We start from the raw sequence: 16,459 nt of genomic DNA on the forward strand, positions 1-16,459 counted from the left end.
GGCTAAAATTTTGGTGTCAAACTGACTGGGCTGTTCAGATGACAAAATATTTCTCGTTCTATTATATGTCCCGTTTTCTCCTAATATAGCAAATCCATTTCACCTGCCCACATCAGACACTTCTCCTTACCTTAATGTGACTGACCCTAACACACACAGTCTCATAACCTCCTCAGGTACCACCAGATACCTCCCTTCTTTGCTTTCCTGCCTCTTCTGGAAGCTTCCTGCACCACTTTTTCTTTCTTCTGTGCCCCAGCTGGCCCCTTGTGACCTGCTGCTTGCATTGTGACCAGACCTGGGTAGCCACAGGCACTCCTGCAGGGCCCCACAGGATGCCCCAGGATTGTGGACCTGGCAAGGCCAGTGTTGGAAGTGGCAGTGTATATTTCTGGGCTCAGCTGGGATTGTGTTGCTGCTGCCTGCTGCTGCTGCCTGCTGTCTCATCCAGCTTGGTCTTCACAGCCGTGTGCTGACAGCCTTCAATATTCCTCCAGGACCCTTCACCAGCCAACCATATTTGGCTAAATCTTAGAAATTCAGGATTAAACAGATGTCTTTTTGATAGAGCAAGGAGCCCCAGGCAGATCCCAGGTTACCTGCTGTCTTCCCAGAGGTCTGCCTGCACACAGCTAAATACTCCCTTCCATCTGGCAAGGGCACCCCCTAAGCAGGGCTCCACAGAGTTGTGGAGCTGTGTGCCTGTTGCGAGGGCCCGGGTAGCATCGTGGATTTCAGCCTGCTCACTTCTGTTCCAGCAGCAGGGCAAGTGAGGAAGTAGCAGCCAGCCAGCTGCTGCCTGTGCAGATCCCCAACTGCTGGCAGGCAGGTTCAGACACATATAAGGAAGCCTGAGATGAACCTTGCCACATGTGCATGCTCTGATGGGTCCAGTTGATACAAATGCCTGTCATCATCAATGTTTTGAGTCATTAGTTCATTCCATCAGTTGGCATCTATCAGGTACAATTAGGTGTCCACGCAGACTGGGACAGACATTTGACAACACTGTCAGTGCAGGCCAGGGAGGTGTGAATGCATCCCATCCTGCTTTTAAATACAACACTGAGCAGTTTCTCCACAAGTCAAACCATGCAGAAAAAAAGTTTGTGAGCAATTCTAAATGTAACAATTCTGGTTTCCCCAGACACCCTTAACAAACCACACTAAGGCCCAATAGTACTTATATGACTATAAAAACATCACACAGGAATAGCACCATGTATAGTTACAAGAACCATGAATAAACTGAAAAATTATGCACAAAGCTCTATCAGGCAACGAGAAAACTGCTTATTTTTTAAAAAATGTAAAAGGGAAGTGGGGAAAAAAAGATGGTAGAATATTTGAGAATACTCCTCTTCTTGCACTTATGTCAGTCTTTGCTTCTGGGCTCTATATTGGTATTGCCGTTTCACCTGTGAATTAAGCCATGTTGTGTAGCAGATCAAAAAAAAAGTTGAACACAGTGGGAGATGCTATTTTTTCTTGCAAGACAGTATACTGCTTTTTAGTTTGACCATAATGCTCAGTTACTGAAGAAAATTAAATAAACTGAGCTGGAAAGAGGAAGAGTGCAAAAGCAAGGCTATACCTCTTTTCTAAGCACTATGCTGTTATCAGATGGCCACATCCACAAAACTCTTACACAGAAAACAGCAGACTGTGATTGCAGAATAGTCATTCACTTCAACTTCTTCCTACACACTGCAAGATAAAAGTAGCGCGTGATTAATCATCATCATAGAATTACAAAACGGTTTGGGTTGGAAGGGACCCTTAAGATACCTAGTTCCAATCTCCCTGCCACAGTGGGGGTTGGAACAAAAAATGGTCTCAAGGGCTGGGTTCCAAACAAAGGTTTAGGCAACAAAATCTGTAAGTACTATTGTCCAAAGGAGTGTAGCACAAACACTGCTGTTCTCTCTCAAGGCCCAGCTGAGATTCTCCAGGATCATCCAAATGTCTGAGAGTAACAGTACACTGATCTCACCAGAGCAGGGCAGTGAAATGCCCGCTTTGGACTTGGGATGTTCCTCAACATGACTCGATCTACAGGGGTTCTCGCTTCACAAAAGAACCAGAGTAAACCTCTCAGCATGGTTGCTCTCAGCTAGCTCAAAGCAGGAGCTTCCGTAGGAAATCCCACTTCCCACCCATCCAGGTACTCAGAGTGCTTCCCCTCCACCCTACCAGGGAGAAAAGGGGCTCCATAAGAGGCAGCTCAGTCTCAGGATACAGAGGAGTTAAGGGAAAGAGGGGGAGAAGAAGGTACCCTTCTTCCTACAGAGTTGACACAAAGAAGGATTTGGGAGCACTGAAAAAAAAGAGAGTTTCTGTCATTTCCTCAAAGTTCCTTCTCTCCTCCAAGGCTTCAGTGGGCTGAACAGTATCTGGAGCATGCTTCATGGGCTCTCTGCTTCAGCACAGTACCTCAGGTTAAGTTTAAACACCATTTTACCAGGACCACTGCTCTGTAGCTATGATAAGAAAAGGTACATGATTGTCCAGGTGAGCACAAAGGGGTCAGACAACCAGGCCAGTTGCTGACCTCCTGTAGTGGTGTATCCACACAAACACCCTGACCAATGCAGCACCCCTATTTTGCCTTCTTGTGCATTGCCCCATAATCTACTACTTTTTATATCTGATCCACATAACCTTTGTTTTAGCAAAACCTCATCCTACTGATTGGAAGTTGCTCCTGCTTAACAGCCACAGATTTAGCTATTACATTAAAATATCCTTGTACATGAACCACATTATGAGTCAGAAAGTAAATTTGAGCAGTTACTCATAAATGAGATCACACAACTCTGATAGGTCCTGGAAACCATCAGTTTAAACATTCAGAACAAGACAAGAAAGCATATTTGATACAGGGAAATAAGTAGAGAAGAAACAAGAAAAAGGCAGGTTTTGGTACTGTTTAAATAACTGATTTGCTTCTACCTTAAATTACATGGGCAGTCCTAGCTTTTTGATCTCAATAGGATACAGCATTAGTGGGAAAGGATCAGAGAAAGGCAGCAAAAATATGGAAGCTTCATACACAAAATAACAGGGCTTTAAGCAATCTGTTCTGAAGGAAAATATCCCTGCCCATGGTGAGGGGTGGAACCAGATGATCTTTAAGGTCCCTTCAAATCCAGGCCATTCTGTGATTCTTCAGCCAACGGAAGAGATCATGGAAAAGGAAATAACAGAGATTACTACAAGAGGACGAGCATCACAGATGGCTCATGACTGTTGATTATGTCCTCCAATACAAGAATTAGAAGATATTAAAAGAAGCTTATGGGAACAGGGTTCAAAAATATGAATGTGGGATGCAACAGAGAAGGTGCTTTGGCAAGGAGATTTTATTTCTGTGCACACTGCCTCTTGTCCTGCCAGTGCGCACTGCTGAGAATTGCTTGTCTCCCTCTCCTCAACTCCCTCCCTTCAGGTATTTATACAATTTAATGAGATCACCCCTGAGTCTTCTTCAGGATGAACCATTCCAGTTCTCTCAGACTCTCTACACAGGAGATGTTCCAGTCCCTTAATTGTCTTTGTGGACCTGAACTGAACTTACTCCAGTTAGATATATGTCTACCCCTCCATCATCTCCTCTCCAGCAGCTTTCTTACCTGACATTTACATCAGGCTTTTCACAATACCCACAATATCCATATTCAAGCACTATCACATCTGCATTCATCCCAGAGCTTTGGTTCAGTCTTTTCACCCCTGCAGAGTGGTGTTTGCCACCCTGGGGCTATGACTGAGCTACCAAGTACTTCAGCACAGTAGTTCAGGTTGATTTTGTAGGTTAGTATTTCATTGAGTTTCATCTTGGCCTAAAACTGCATGGCCAGCAGCATGGAATGAACACCCAACAGCAGTTGCAGCAAGTCAGCTAAACTCCTGAGCAAGTCTCTGGTTGTATTCAGTCCCAAAAGGATCCATTTTACACTCAGAAGCCGTCCCATAGCGCAAACTAATGAGAGACAGAACGTTATTCGAGAAGGGCACTGGTATCTCCTACAACCCTGCTTTCACTGACCTCTTTCTGTTATTGACTCTGTGTCCTCATAATTTCATCCAACTCACTTAGCAGAATCTTGATTTATCTCACTGGTACATGTAATGAGTTTGCAATGGTGCTGCTCATCTACTTTGTTAGCTAACAATATCATACTTGATTTTCCTTAGGCAAGATTCCTCTGGCATTACTGCTTCGTGTTGTCCTTCAACTACAGAAACACAATTAAATTCAGGAGAAATCAAGCTAATAAATCCAGAATTATTCAATTTTGTTCAATTATATTGTTTAGTATTTTTCCTCCCAAATATTTTTTTGCTTAATAATACACTGGATTTTAGATGCAACAAGCACACTTCCACAAAAGTTCCCAGCAACCTCTGACACCAAGCATAGGGGCACTGTGTATCACTAGCAGATGAACCATGACATTTTAGTTGATAAATATTGCTGGAAGCAGGCATCTGAGCAGGACATGCAAACATCTCTGTAATGACAACAAGAAGGTTATTCCAAATACCTTATTTCTTTCCTGTTTTTCTTTCCCTCTGTGTTTCCATACAAATTGCAATACCATCCCTATAGAGAAAAGGGCTAATCAAAGACACATGCAGGAAACAGATGTTATTTCCACAGCAGGCATCTCCCCAGCTGTACATGGGGACACACTGCCAGGGTAAGTGCTTTGCTTGCCTTCTCAGGGGGATGGCTGAGAGTAGAGGAGTGTCACCCCTCACCTTTGTGCCAAGACATCAGTGCTGGGGCTGGACTGTTTGGCTTGGCAGGACTGATTTTTAGCCAGAACAGTCCAATGACCTTGCTAGCTACCTGAAGTCCTACTGCTTTCAAGAAAGAGGAAGTAACCAGAGGCAGTAACAGCAGCCTGGTCCAGACACACACACTAGAACTGGTCCACAGTTCTAGTATAGTTATAGCCCCTCCCAAAACTAGGTACTTGGGAAAAGTGCACACTGGAGGGAGAAAAAAAAGCTCCTGAACTGTGAAAAAATAACAACATCACATATATATGTAATGTCTGTTGTGGATCTCCATTCTTACCTTCCAGTTCAGGGATCTTGCCCTCGTCTGTTGATGCTGCTCACAGCTCTGTCACCACGATTTCACACCTTGGCACATGCCCTGGCTTATCTCCTGGCTGTGCTATGTTCTGCCTCTTCCATTCCTGCATAAGGCTCTTACCATTCATTTTTTCCTTTTTTAATTTTGTTTTTATGAATCAATCAGAACCAGCTTTATTGCCAGTCTGTATTTCTCAGGTGCTTCTGTCATATTTAGTGCCCTCAGTTTTAATGTCCTAGGATTGTGCAAATTCCTGCTTCTTTTTTTTCTTAAAGGTTGCTTTGCTTGTCAAGAAACTCTTGACAGTGTCACCTGTAAGGAACAGATGGCAATTAAATTATTTTTGAATAATGTAGGCATTGAGCTATTCTCATGAAACCTACAGCTTCTGAAACAGTGGGAGATGAGAAATTGGATATTTATCCTTCTTTTCTCAGTGAATGCACTTTCCCCCATGAATTCTGTCCCTTTGTCTTTTCACTCTGAACCCTCTGATGAAATTCTTGCTAACATTCTCTTCATTTTCATAGGTCTTTCAGTATATTCATATGTCTGTGTATTTTTGATACACTTTTAAAATATACTGTTTAAGATCCCATATAGATAGCACATTGGAATGACTATTGATGCAATTTTAATGTATTGGTATCACTTTAACAGCCCCCCAAAGAATGTACAGACAATATTAAAGCTGACAAAAATGAAAAATCATTTTGAGTCTTCCATGTGGATTTTAGACAGGATATTTTGGTTTCCCTACCATATCCCTTACTCTGACATAATTCCAAAGGCATTATTTCAATTTTTCCTTTTCACAGTCTGTATCTATAGGTTCTGTCTCCCTGGCATTGCACTGTACTGCCCACAAGCAACACCTTCTGTCCTCCTTTTGTCTATTTTGCTTGTTCCTTATTAAGACATCATGCACCATTCCCATAACCTTTACAGTTTTTCAAAATCATAAAAAAATGACCAGCATTGAAAGAGTTTGTGAGTAGATAACATGAAGCAAGAAAGTCAAGAACACTCCCACAATCTCTGAGATCAGCTGGAGTCTGTACTACCATCTTTAGGTTGTACTACCACCCATCGGCTTGAAGTAGAATCAGCAAAAGCAGCTGAGTGGACAAAACCTCTGCTCTGCTGCTGCAGCACAGCCTGCCACAGCAGCTCAGCTCCTACAGGGATGGGAATCCCTGGAAACTGGGAAGCAGCTGGAAACTCCTCATCCCTGATGGATTTAGCTGCAGTGGAATAGAAAGATACCAACTCCAATTATGGTCCTCTTTGACCATAGCTGTATCTGACAGGGATTTTGGCTTTTCAAGGATTTTCTTGGTAGCTGGTCCAGGACCAATTTCTTTTCCATGAAAAGTGAGGGAGTTTAAAAAAGTAAGTGCTTAAAAAACATTTTCCTTTTTTTCCTTCTTTTTTTTTTTTCTGTTTTAAATGGAGCATTATTTACCAATTCCAAATATAAAGTTCTTTTCACAGAAAAAGGTGCAAGCTGTCTTCCTCTTCCTTCTCATTCTGCTGTCTTTCACTCAGGATCACTCTTCACAGCTTTACCTTGCTACTTAACTCTTAGTGTTGTAGGGAGAACTACTTAACCCTGAAGTCTACTGTCAACAGAAGTAATGAAATGCCACAGGTTTTTATGTCAATGTAATCCAGTGCAACTTTAAGTAATTTATCTTATTTGATCAGATAAATAATCAAACCTGTTTCTTTTCATTTCAGTCATCTGCATCCTTTGTAATTTCTTTACTGCAGTTGCAGCACTGCTTGATTGGAACAAAATCTGCTGGTCCAAAAATAATTAAATACAAATATCAACCTTTATGCTGACTTCAGGCATAGTTCATCATATATTTAAATATCTATGCAAGACAGAACATGCTCATTTTTTCCAGGAGCTATGAAAAGTGTAGGCCTCTAACATTCAGTCCAACCTGACTATGATATAACCTCACTGTGAATATCTTGTGAATGCAGCTTCTGTGACATATTGACATACATTGTACATCAAACAGATAATTTTTATAACGCTGCATTAGTTTTAATTAGCATTAGGCTAATGCTAATTTTAATATGGGCCTAGAATGTACATAACTATAGGAATATTGAAACTTTTAGCATTACTTTTGCTAGGATTGTTTTAAAATGTTTGCTTAATGACATAGAAAGAAAAGTAAGATGTGTAGACTCCTTTGTTGATATTAAACATTAGCTCATTTAATGAGCCTGATACTCAAACTTTGCAGCACAGCACAACCACATCTTGCTTTACACCAGTTCTATATGAAGAGCTCTCAAGTTAAAAACAGGCGATGTAGCCCCACAGGTACTGGCTTGTATCTTGGAACTCAGGCAAGAGGATGAACATGGTGTAGAGAAAGATGAAGGTAGAGCCTTCTGGGGCTGTGAATATTGGTATCACTGGATTTTGAGATGCAGATTTTGTTTACAGCTGGCAAACCCAGCAAATATTGAACCTAATTCACAATATAGTTTTTACGGGTTTTACACTAATACAAGGTAACAGCAGACAGAATAAAGGAATATTCTGAGTATTTCTTTACTGAGTGTGAACACATGGGATGTTTTTTATTCCTGTGAGGTGAGTCTGACCATGAATAAGGAGACAGCCAAGGTACAAACAAACCAACAGCAGGGTGCATTTTGTCAGCATTATGAGAATGCCTTAATTTCATAACCATGAGCTTAATTTCATAACAGATGAACAGCGACCTTGGTATTTTGTACCAGGTATTTTTAAAAGCCACAATTCATTTACTGTTTTTTACAGCATTTCCTTAAAAAATTTTCCATGTATTGTCCATTATTTTCAGTAATAAAAATATTTTGGAGAATTTCCAGCACAGAGCTATACTAATTATAGAAACTGTCTGATTTTTATTGGTGGTGTGCCTTAAAGATACAGCTCTTTTTTTCCCATAAAACAGTTCAACAAAAATGCCCACTGCAGGACGTATGAATGTTCACTCTTATTAATATGAACAATATTGTGTGAAAAATATTCAGCTGTATAAATTTGCTGAAATCTTTATTAACATTTCAAACATCATCTCTTTAAAAGAAATTGCATTTTGGCTCCACACAGCAGTGGACAAAGTTATTTGAGAAGGTGATTAATTTAATTAGAAAGTTGCTCTAAAGATTACTTTTTTTTCATACCAGTGTTAGCACGTTTAAGAGTACTTGACTGCAGCCTTCTGTTGCTACCCTAAGTGTGTAATTTTATTAGATCTCACTGAGGAGGGATAAACCTTCAAGCATTAATTATGCATACACTGAAAGGCACCACGCCTTTTAGAAATGCAACTGTTGCTCCAGTGGAACATCTGAATAACGAATTATTTATGAAAACAAGGAGGGTGGGAGGGGAGCCCTGCTTCAAGGTCATGTCTGTTTCTTTCTGCATGTTTATGTGATTATTTTCCTATGTTAAAATTCAGGTAAGTTTCACATCAGAACTACTTTTAGAGCCTACTAACTTTGACTTGAAAAATCTTTGTTTAAAATTTTAATAAATGTTGCTTCAGATGCATTTAAGACATTTAGAGCCCAATCCCTGCTGGTCTTTGGAGACAGGATCTATTAATATATAATCTCTGCTCCGCAACTATAATATCTGTTTTGTGCAAACAACAGGAAACCTACAGAAATATTGTTTCTCTAAAGCATTCCTCCCAGACTTGAATTTTGAGTATTCTAGTGAGCTACACTGGCAATAGAGCAGCAGAGATAAAACTTGTTCAGAGGAATACATCAATTTATTATTAACACCTGCTAGGTGGGTAAATACTGTCCAGTGAAATGCAAGACCACAACAGGGGTTAGCCAGCTATTAGTTTATTGATAATATAAATTGCAATCAGCATGGGAAGCCTCAGTATCCACAGAGAGTTGTGAAGGAAAAGCAATCTGGTCAGGTACCTGATTGAGGTTCAGTCCAGGGTCATCCCTCCTCAACTTAGATACTTGTTCTTTTTGACAGCAGGTTTTACACATCTATATCTCTCTCTATATATATAAATTTATTTCATGTCCACCTAGTTACACATCAAACAATACAATGATGCCATAATTAAAAGCTTGGGTCACTGGGACCTGAGGATCATCAGTGGGGTAAGATGTTGGCTTTGTGAACTAGAACTACATCACATGGATTGAGCCATGTCCTTGATTCCTGGATGACCTTCCAAGTCCTGCCCCTGCAACAAGTACATCCCAATGTGGTGCATTTCTCTGTACAAACTGCAGGGACCAGGCTTAAAACCTTGGAATAGACGTGAAACCTAATGCATAGTTTTTCTTTCACCTCAATCAGCATATTATGAAAAAAGACAAATAAACCCCCTCCTTGTGATACAGCTATTTACATGTGCAGCAGCACAGATATTTACGTATTAAAAAACGTATATACAATAGGATGTTTCCTATTATTTCCATATTTTAAAAAATGCAATGCAAAAATATTCTTAAATTCCTTCCCCAAAATAATCTGAATACTTACATGGTGTTTTAGGAAGGCTTTTGAAATAATGAGCACAAACAAAGATTACCTGAAAATATTGCCTGAAGGAAGACAATGAGAATCAGAATGGCAATATGCCATCAATAGTGCTTAGAAAATGCAGCTGTTCTGAGGTTGGCATTCCTTTTGTTCACTTGGCTCTCTCTATCCTGGCCGATTCATATCCCAAAGCAAAAAATCATCAATAAGGTGCTTCACTAAGACATGGAAAATAGTCTTCAGTCTTGAAGAGGACTGGAGGTTCATAGGGGGTCTGCTGCTGTCGTGAGGAAGACGATTTCTGCAAATTAGAGAAATTTATTTTTCGTCTTTTTCATAAAGCATTTTAAAACAAAGCCTGCAGAGCTAAAATGCATAACAAGAAAAGTTTTAAGGCATATCTCCTTAGTTGAATGAATTCTTAATCACAGCTCAGATGAATTTCTTCCTAAAGTTAGCGAAGAAATGCAGCCTTTGGCCTTTGCCATCCCAGCACCTAAAAAGACTCAGTCCTGGAACATGTATGATATGCCAGCGCTGCAGAAGCCAAACTGTACCACTCAGCTGATGGGAGAGTCATTGTAACCTTCACCCTTTCCAAGCCATACACCTTTACCATTCAAATGCTCCTCAGCTGCTTCTTTTGAGTCAACTCTGGGCCGGGATTCTCATTTAGTTACTCAAAAAGTCCTCCTATGGAAACACACCTAGCAAATGATTCTTTCAAGAAGGTTGCTGCTCCTGCTGAGCTGCTTCATATGACACAATGTTAAAAATAATCGGGTAGTGGACAGGAAAACAGCTGTTATACTGTTTTCCAGGGAAGGCGTACATGTTTCTTTTACATATTGACTGTACAATGTTTTGCTGCATCCAATGGCTCATTGAAAGAGACAACACCAAGGACCACTAGTGACTACTGTGTCAGCCTTGCTGCATGTATATAATGCTGCAAGACAACACAGACACAGGGTATGTTTTCAATGCCTGGCATTAAAGAGAATGCTTGAAAACCAAGATTTCACTCATTAAAAGTTCTTTTCAACTAATAAAGAGATTTTGATGAACTATTTCAGAGAGCCCTGTCAGTTTGGAAAGAGGAACTTAGTCTTCACCCATAATAAAGTTAGAAGTACACCCAATATCATTGTTTGATAGCCTTGGAGTTCAGAATGGTCTTACAGCACCAAATGAAGATAAAAGTAACCATACCTACAAAACAAAGTGGAAATTTCTCAATATTCAGTTGAGCTGTATATTTGCACTCCATAAAAATTAAGTACATATTCTCCTGCTATATAGAAAATTACTGATATATTAAATTATATCTTTAACTTTACAATACCATTAATTTCTCTAAGTTTGTTTTGCCATTCAAGTTGCAATGAAATTAAAAAATATAAACAAAGATCTAATCTATAAACAGTGTATATTATCAGTGTTCTCCATATCACAACTTTTGCCAAATGTAAAAGCAACCTTCAAAATCTAAGTTCTGATTTTTAAAATACTTTCCTACTCTGTACTATCCTATCACATAACAATCTGCAAGCATGGGAATCTAAGGTCACAGGTTTTCTATAACTCCTGACATGGATTTAAGAGGTGTTGTATTTGCCTCTGTGCAAGAAGGGAGTAATTTCAATCCAGTGAGGAAATTTATAGGCAGGCACAGTACCCACAATTGCCTAAGCACACATTTAGGATCAGTTATTTTTGCAGCTGCTTGGCAGACATTTTTACCTTTTGAGGGTCTACACTTTTAGCAAGTCTTATACACTGCCTGGTATTCACAAGGGAAGACCTTTGGGCAAAATCTGAAAGGGAGATTATAAATACACATCTTGAGAAAGAAAAAATACAGCCTTTGTGTAAACAGATACATTTAAAAGGGAAGAGAATGAGGGTACCTGAGTAAATTAAAACTATCACTAAAATGTGAACTACAGCTACAGTAAAAATCATGACATCAGAATAACCTTCTTTTCCAAACATGTATTTTACCATTGACATACTGAGCTAGTTAAATATCAGGCAAATGGAGAAATCTCTATAGGCATTTTCATTCACATATGCTTGTGTTTACTACTGGAAGTAGGTATTTTACAATTCAATACCCAGAATCACTTTGGAACAGTAACCTTCCTTTTAGTGAATCAAATAATGCCAGTAAGTTTTGAGTGTTATTTTATTGCTATCCATAATCCAACTAAGAAACCACTGGAGATGCCAGGTTCACCCTCCTGAAACTTTCAAAGATTTTCTACCTTTTCAATTGTGGAAAAAGTGTTAATTTGACAAAGTGTTCCCACACAACACTAAAAAAGTACTTTCTTTGAACTTGCAAATTTTTCAAGTGAAGACTATAATTCCTTGGCTAATAACTGTTTATCGAAAAAAATGGAAAATACTGCTGAATATCCATCAAGGCAACTTGTGCAGGTTTTTGGTTTTGTAACTGGCCCATCAAGTGCAACTTTGTGTTGTTGATTTTAGATTTTTTTAAAATAAATAAATTACAGAACTCCTAAACTTAAACACTAAGGAAAATGAAGGAATGAGATGAGAAATTACCTAACTTAAAGACTGCAGAATAAACAGCAAGTTCCTTGAACTGAGCCTTAACAAGGCAACACATGTTCTTTTTATAGGTATTTTTGTCTGCTGCCATATATGCTTGGAAGATGTGGAACAAAACTACCCTGAAAAGCCACAATCTTCTTCCTTCTCCCCTTCTACAAAGCTATTTTTTCATCATTCTTACCAGAACACAGAAAACTGAGTTAGTACAGGATGAATACACTAAAAGATAAAACAGTCTGTGAGCTGACAACATGCAAAAGAGGAGAATTTACAAATGGTGTACTGCCAGGTGATGTCAAGAAGCATCAGGAATTCAGGTGATATTTTTTTTAACCAAAAAATTATTTTAAACCCAAGGCACAATGCCAGTTCAGTGTTAGGTAAGGCATCTCTGAAATATACCAGAGAAAGTGCTTCAAGTCTTTTATAAGGGAACAGTCCACAAGGAAAAATGGAGAAAATGCATCCTTAGAAAGCTTACCAAAGTGGTAACATGATTATCCAACTGCGTGGACTAAATACAACTATAACCTTTATTTTAAAAATACTGTGCAGATTAGCTTTAATCTTCTTTTAGGTAACATTTGAGCAGTGATGTTATCAATGCAGAAGGATCCTTTAGCAGTGTTGCCTGTACAGGCTCTTCCTACTTGCTTTGCATACCACCAGAGATCAGGGGTGTTTTAGTATAAAGGCTTGTGCATTATGTGCCTGTTTGTGTCCTTCACATTCATTTCTTTGTGTGCTCAGCCTTGTTTTGCAATGCTAAACAAATCCTTGTAAGAAAATAAATTTTTAAGTTTGGTTGCTTCCTTTTTTTTTCTAGAGAAGCCTGAGAGCTTTGTAAAGATCCTAATAAAGTATATTAAAAATGTTCAGCTACATTCATATACATGTGCAACAAACTTATTATTATTTTAATCATCTGGTCTAGTAAGCAGAGCAACTAAGCTGGTCACATGGCAGCAAAACTTTACTTACATTAAGGAAGGATGGCATGCTGATTGTGTGCAAGATTTTCTTGAAGGTGCTTGGAAAAGCTCCAAGGTCTGTTTCTGCCTTTGTGACCCGTTCTTCCAGTCCAGCTACACTATTCCCAATCATTTTCACAAAAGCCTGGTGTAAAATAAAAAAAACAACAAAATAAATATGACATTTTCCCTAACAAGATAAACCAGGATTACATATTGCAAAAGAGTGGTGAAAGATCCATTGCTTAAATGAGTTGTCAAAAACTTCATGCTCAATTTCCCTTCTGCCTGTAAGTCCACTTTAATGCTAGAAATTACGTGAGATACTTAAAAGGCTGAAAACCAGGTTAAATCTAATAAAATAATCTTCCTTTTCCAATTTACCTTTCAAATAACTAATTTGGATTTTCAGAATCTAGACTTCTACCTGCCTTTCTACTACCAAAAGAAAAAAAAAAAGGATCTGAACAGTCTTGAAACTTTATCAGGGATCAAGAGATCTCTTATTCTATTTGTTTCTGAAACTTTGAAAGCTAACACGAAAACTGCCTTGCTTCAAACAGTCAATGAACAATTTCTTTCTTTTTTTTTTTTAAACACGTTACAAAAAGATCTAAAACACGTCTGGAATTCCCACAGTCCCCAGAAATTCTTCATAAATGGAGTCTTCTTTATTAACACTGAAGTACTGAACCCAGTGTGGACATGGAGAGCACAACTCACCTGAGCTCACTCCACATGTGTGCACATACACACACAAATATGCAGACATTGATTTTTCCCCTCTGTTAGGAAACAAAATGACACTAGAAGGCAGCAAATACATACCTCTAGTTTGTCAATCTTCCTATATATCTGCCTCATTTCTGTAGCTTTTGTGTAAATTTGAGGTATACTTTCATTGACAACTTGAGAGGAATCACTTCGAATCTAAAGATAATGCAAAGAAATAATACAAAAATCAGTGAATGAAACAAACTGTTTAGTAGATTTTATTCTGGAAACTAGAACTGCTTCAATGAACAGACTAAAATCTGGAGTTTAAAAATACCAGAAAAAAAAATATAAAACCACTAGATTAAAATCAATACACTATAGCTTTTTTAATAGCTTATAAGTAAGTTTGAAGAAAATGAATTTTGCAGAGACTAGTATTTACCTTTATACTTATAATTAAAGAAGGCTAATACAATCTCTTCTGAACTGAGATTGAGCATATTCTAAGACACACTAAAGAAAAAAACATATTAAGCTAAAATTTTGTCTTAAGTTTTACTACCTGTACTTTTCCTCAGGTTTGTTATAAAAATGAGACCACAAAAATCTTAGCTTACTGGTATTAAAAAAAAAAAAACCCAAACCTACAGAATTGTGCAGGAAAATCATATGTGCTACACTTTAAAAGACAGCCTATCTACCAATGCCAGCTTACACAAAATTTCCATTCAGTTCCCCCATCTAACCCTATGAGAAAAGTGAAAACAAAACTGCCTTTCTTAAAAGAGGGTCCCCTAAAGACAAATCCAGCTTTGGTGGTTTGGCAACTCAGATTAGATACTTTCATTATAAACCCAACAAAGGATGTCTTTATGAATTTTCAAGAATAAGCAGAATATCACACTGTTCTTTTACACAAGAATACAAATACAACTACACAAATATGCAGTTAGAAAAAATTTCTTCACTGAAAGGGTAGTCAAGCATTTAAGCAGGCTGCCCAGGGAACTGGTGAAGGTATTTAGAAGATGTGGCACTTTGGGACACGGTTTAGGGATGAATATGGTAATGCAGGGTTAATTGTTGGATTTGATGATTTTAGAGGTCTTTTCCAACCTAAGTTCTATAAGATTATATGATTGTATAGCTATATGGACACATTTTGCTCTGACATGAAAACTTGGTAGTTTTCATCCATGAGTTACCTGATTACCAAAATAAGTCACCAAATTATCAAACGTGTTTTCATACTGGAACATGCCTAGACCAAAGGCTTCTTTCTCTCTGTGTCTTACTTACAAACACCAATTAAACTGTGTTTAATCTGACTTTGAAAATACAACCACATCCAAGTTATACGTACCATATCCAGCATTCCCACGAATTCATCCACCCTGGTCAGTAAATCTTCTAGACTCTTGTCTAAGCTTTCTATCTGCAAAACGGAGGTCACTTAAAGCGCTTGAAAACACACTCACACATTCACACAACCCCGGCCAGTCTCACAAACAAGACCACGGAGTACAGACACCGGTCAGACTACAGCCAGTCCCACAGAAATCCCACAGGCTTTTCCCTCTCTCGGCTTCGTCCAGCGCAAGGGACGCGACCCCCGGGTTGTCCTGTCATGCATAGCCCCAGCGCAGGAGCGTGTCCAGCTCCAGAGGGCTGCGCTCCCGTGACAGCCCTTCCCTGAGCCCGGGCGCTGTGCGGGAGCCCCCGGCCCGGCCCGGCCCCTCGCCCACCTGCTCGCTGAAGAGGCTGCGGTCGGCGAGCAGGTACGCGGAGTAGGCGGCGGCGGTGGCGCTGAGCGACGCCTCCGAGGCATCTTCGTCCTCCGCCTCCCCGAGGCCGGAGGCTCTGCTTTGGCTCTGGGACACGTTCCCGCTGTCCGCGCCGGGGCAGGCGTCCGGCACCTCGCCTCCAGCCCGGTCACCAGGGCTAGCGACGGCCGCCATCCCACCTCCCGCTCCCACCGGGATGCACCGCCCCTCACATGACCGGGCGGGCCGGCGCAGCCGCTCTCGCAGCAGGCGAGGCACGAGCGGCCCAACCCCCGCGGTCCGGCACTGCAAGCGGAGCGCACCACCGGTGCCCGGGCAGGGAATGGCGCTTGGCTGGAGGAAACTCAGGTTCCGCCGCCTCCGAGCCGCCCCTGCCTGGTGCTGGGACAAGAGCGGGGCTTCGTCTGTAGGAGAGGTTTTGGAGGATGGGGCCTTTAGCGAGGGCTGGCGTGCCGCTGCTCCCTCAGGCCCACACCCTTAGAGTCCCGTTCGGCAATTCAATCCCGCCCGAAGGGGTCCCGGCCTGTGAAACCCGCTCGGCTCAGCCGCGTTTCCAGGCGGATTCCTCCTGTTACGGCCTGAGTTGGGAAGGGAGCTCACTGTGAGTGTGCAACATAGCTCTGCTTGCGGTTACAGGACACTCAAAATAGAAGCTGGGTTGTGTGTGTGTTTATTTTCCCCACAAAATGTTTGCGAGCCTTAAAAGTTACTTCACAAAGTGTTGGATCCAAGGTTAACGCATCAACAGCTGGCTGTT

General features: G+C 40.3%; 1 protein-coding gene across 1 annotated transcript; it reads right to left on the reverse strand.

Annotated features, from left to right (window-relative positions):
- Positions 1 to 8,967: 8,967 nt before the first annotated feature.
- BLOC1S4 (biogenesis of lysosomal organelles complex 1 subunit 4) lies at positions 8,968 to 15,923 on the reverse strand. Its single transcript, XM_009101464.4, has 5 exons — positions 15,664 to 15,923; positions 15,282 to 15,353; positions 14,030 to 14,131; positions 13,212 to 13,346; positions 8,968 to 9,948 (listed from the first exon to the last, which is right to left on the reverse strand). Exons 1-5 carry the CDS (start codon positions 15,874 to 15,876, stop codon positions 9,850 to 9,852), a joined length of 621 nt encoding a protein of 206 aa, XP_009099712.1. The 5' UTR covers positions 15,877 to 15,923; the 3' UTR covers positions 8,968 to 9,849.
- Between the last annotated feature and the right edge of the window lie 536 nt (positions 15,924 to 16,459).

This window comes from Serinus canaria, chromosome 2 (genome assembly GCF_022539315.1).
Source record: "Serinus canaria isolate serCan28SL12 chromosome 2, serCan2020, whole genome shotgun sequence".
NCBI lineage: Eukaryota > Metazoa > Chordata > Aves > Passeriformes > Fringillidae > Serinus > Serinus canaria.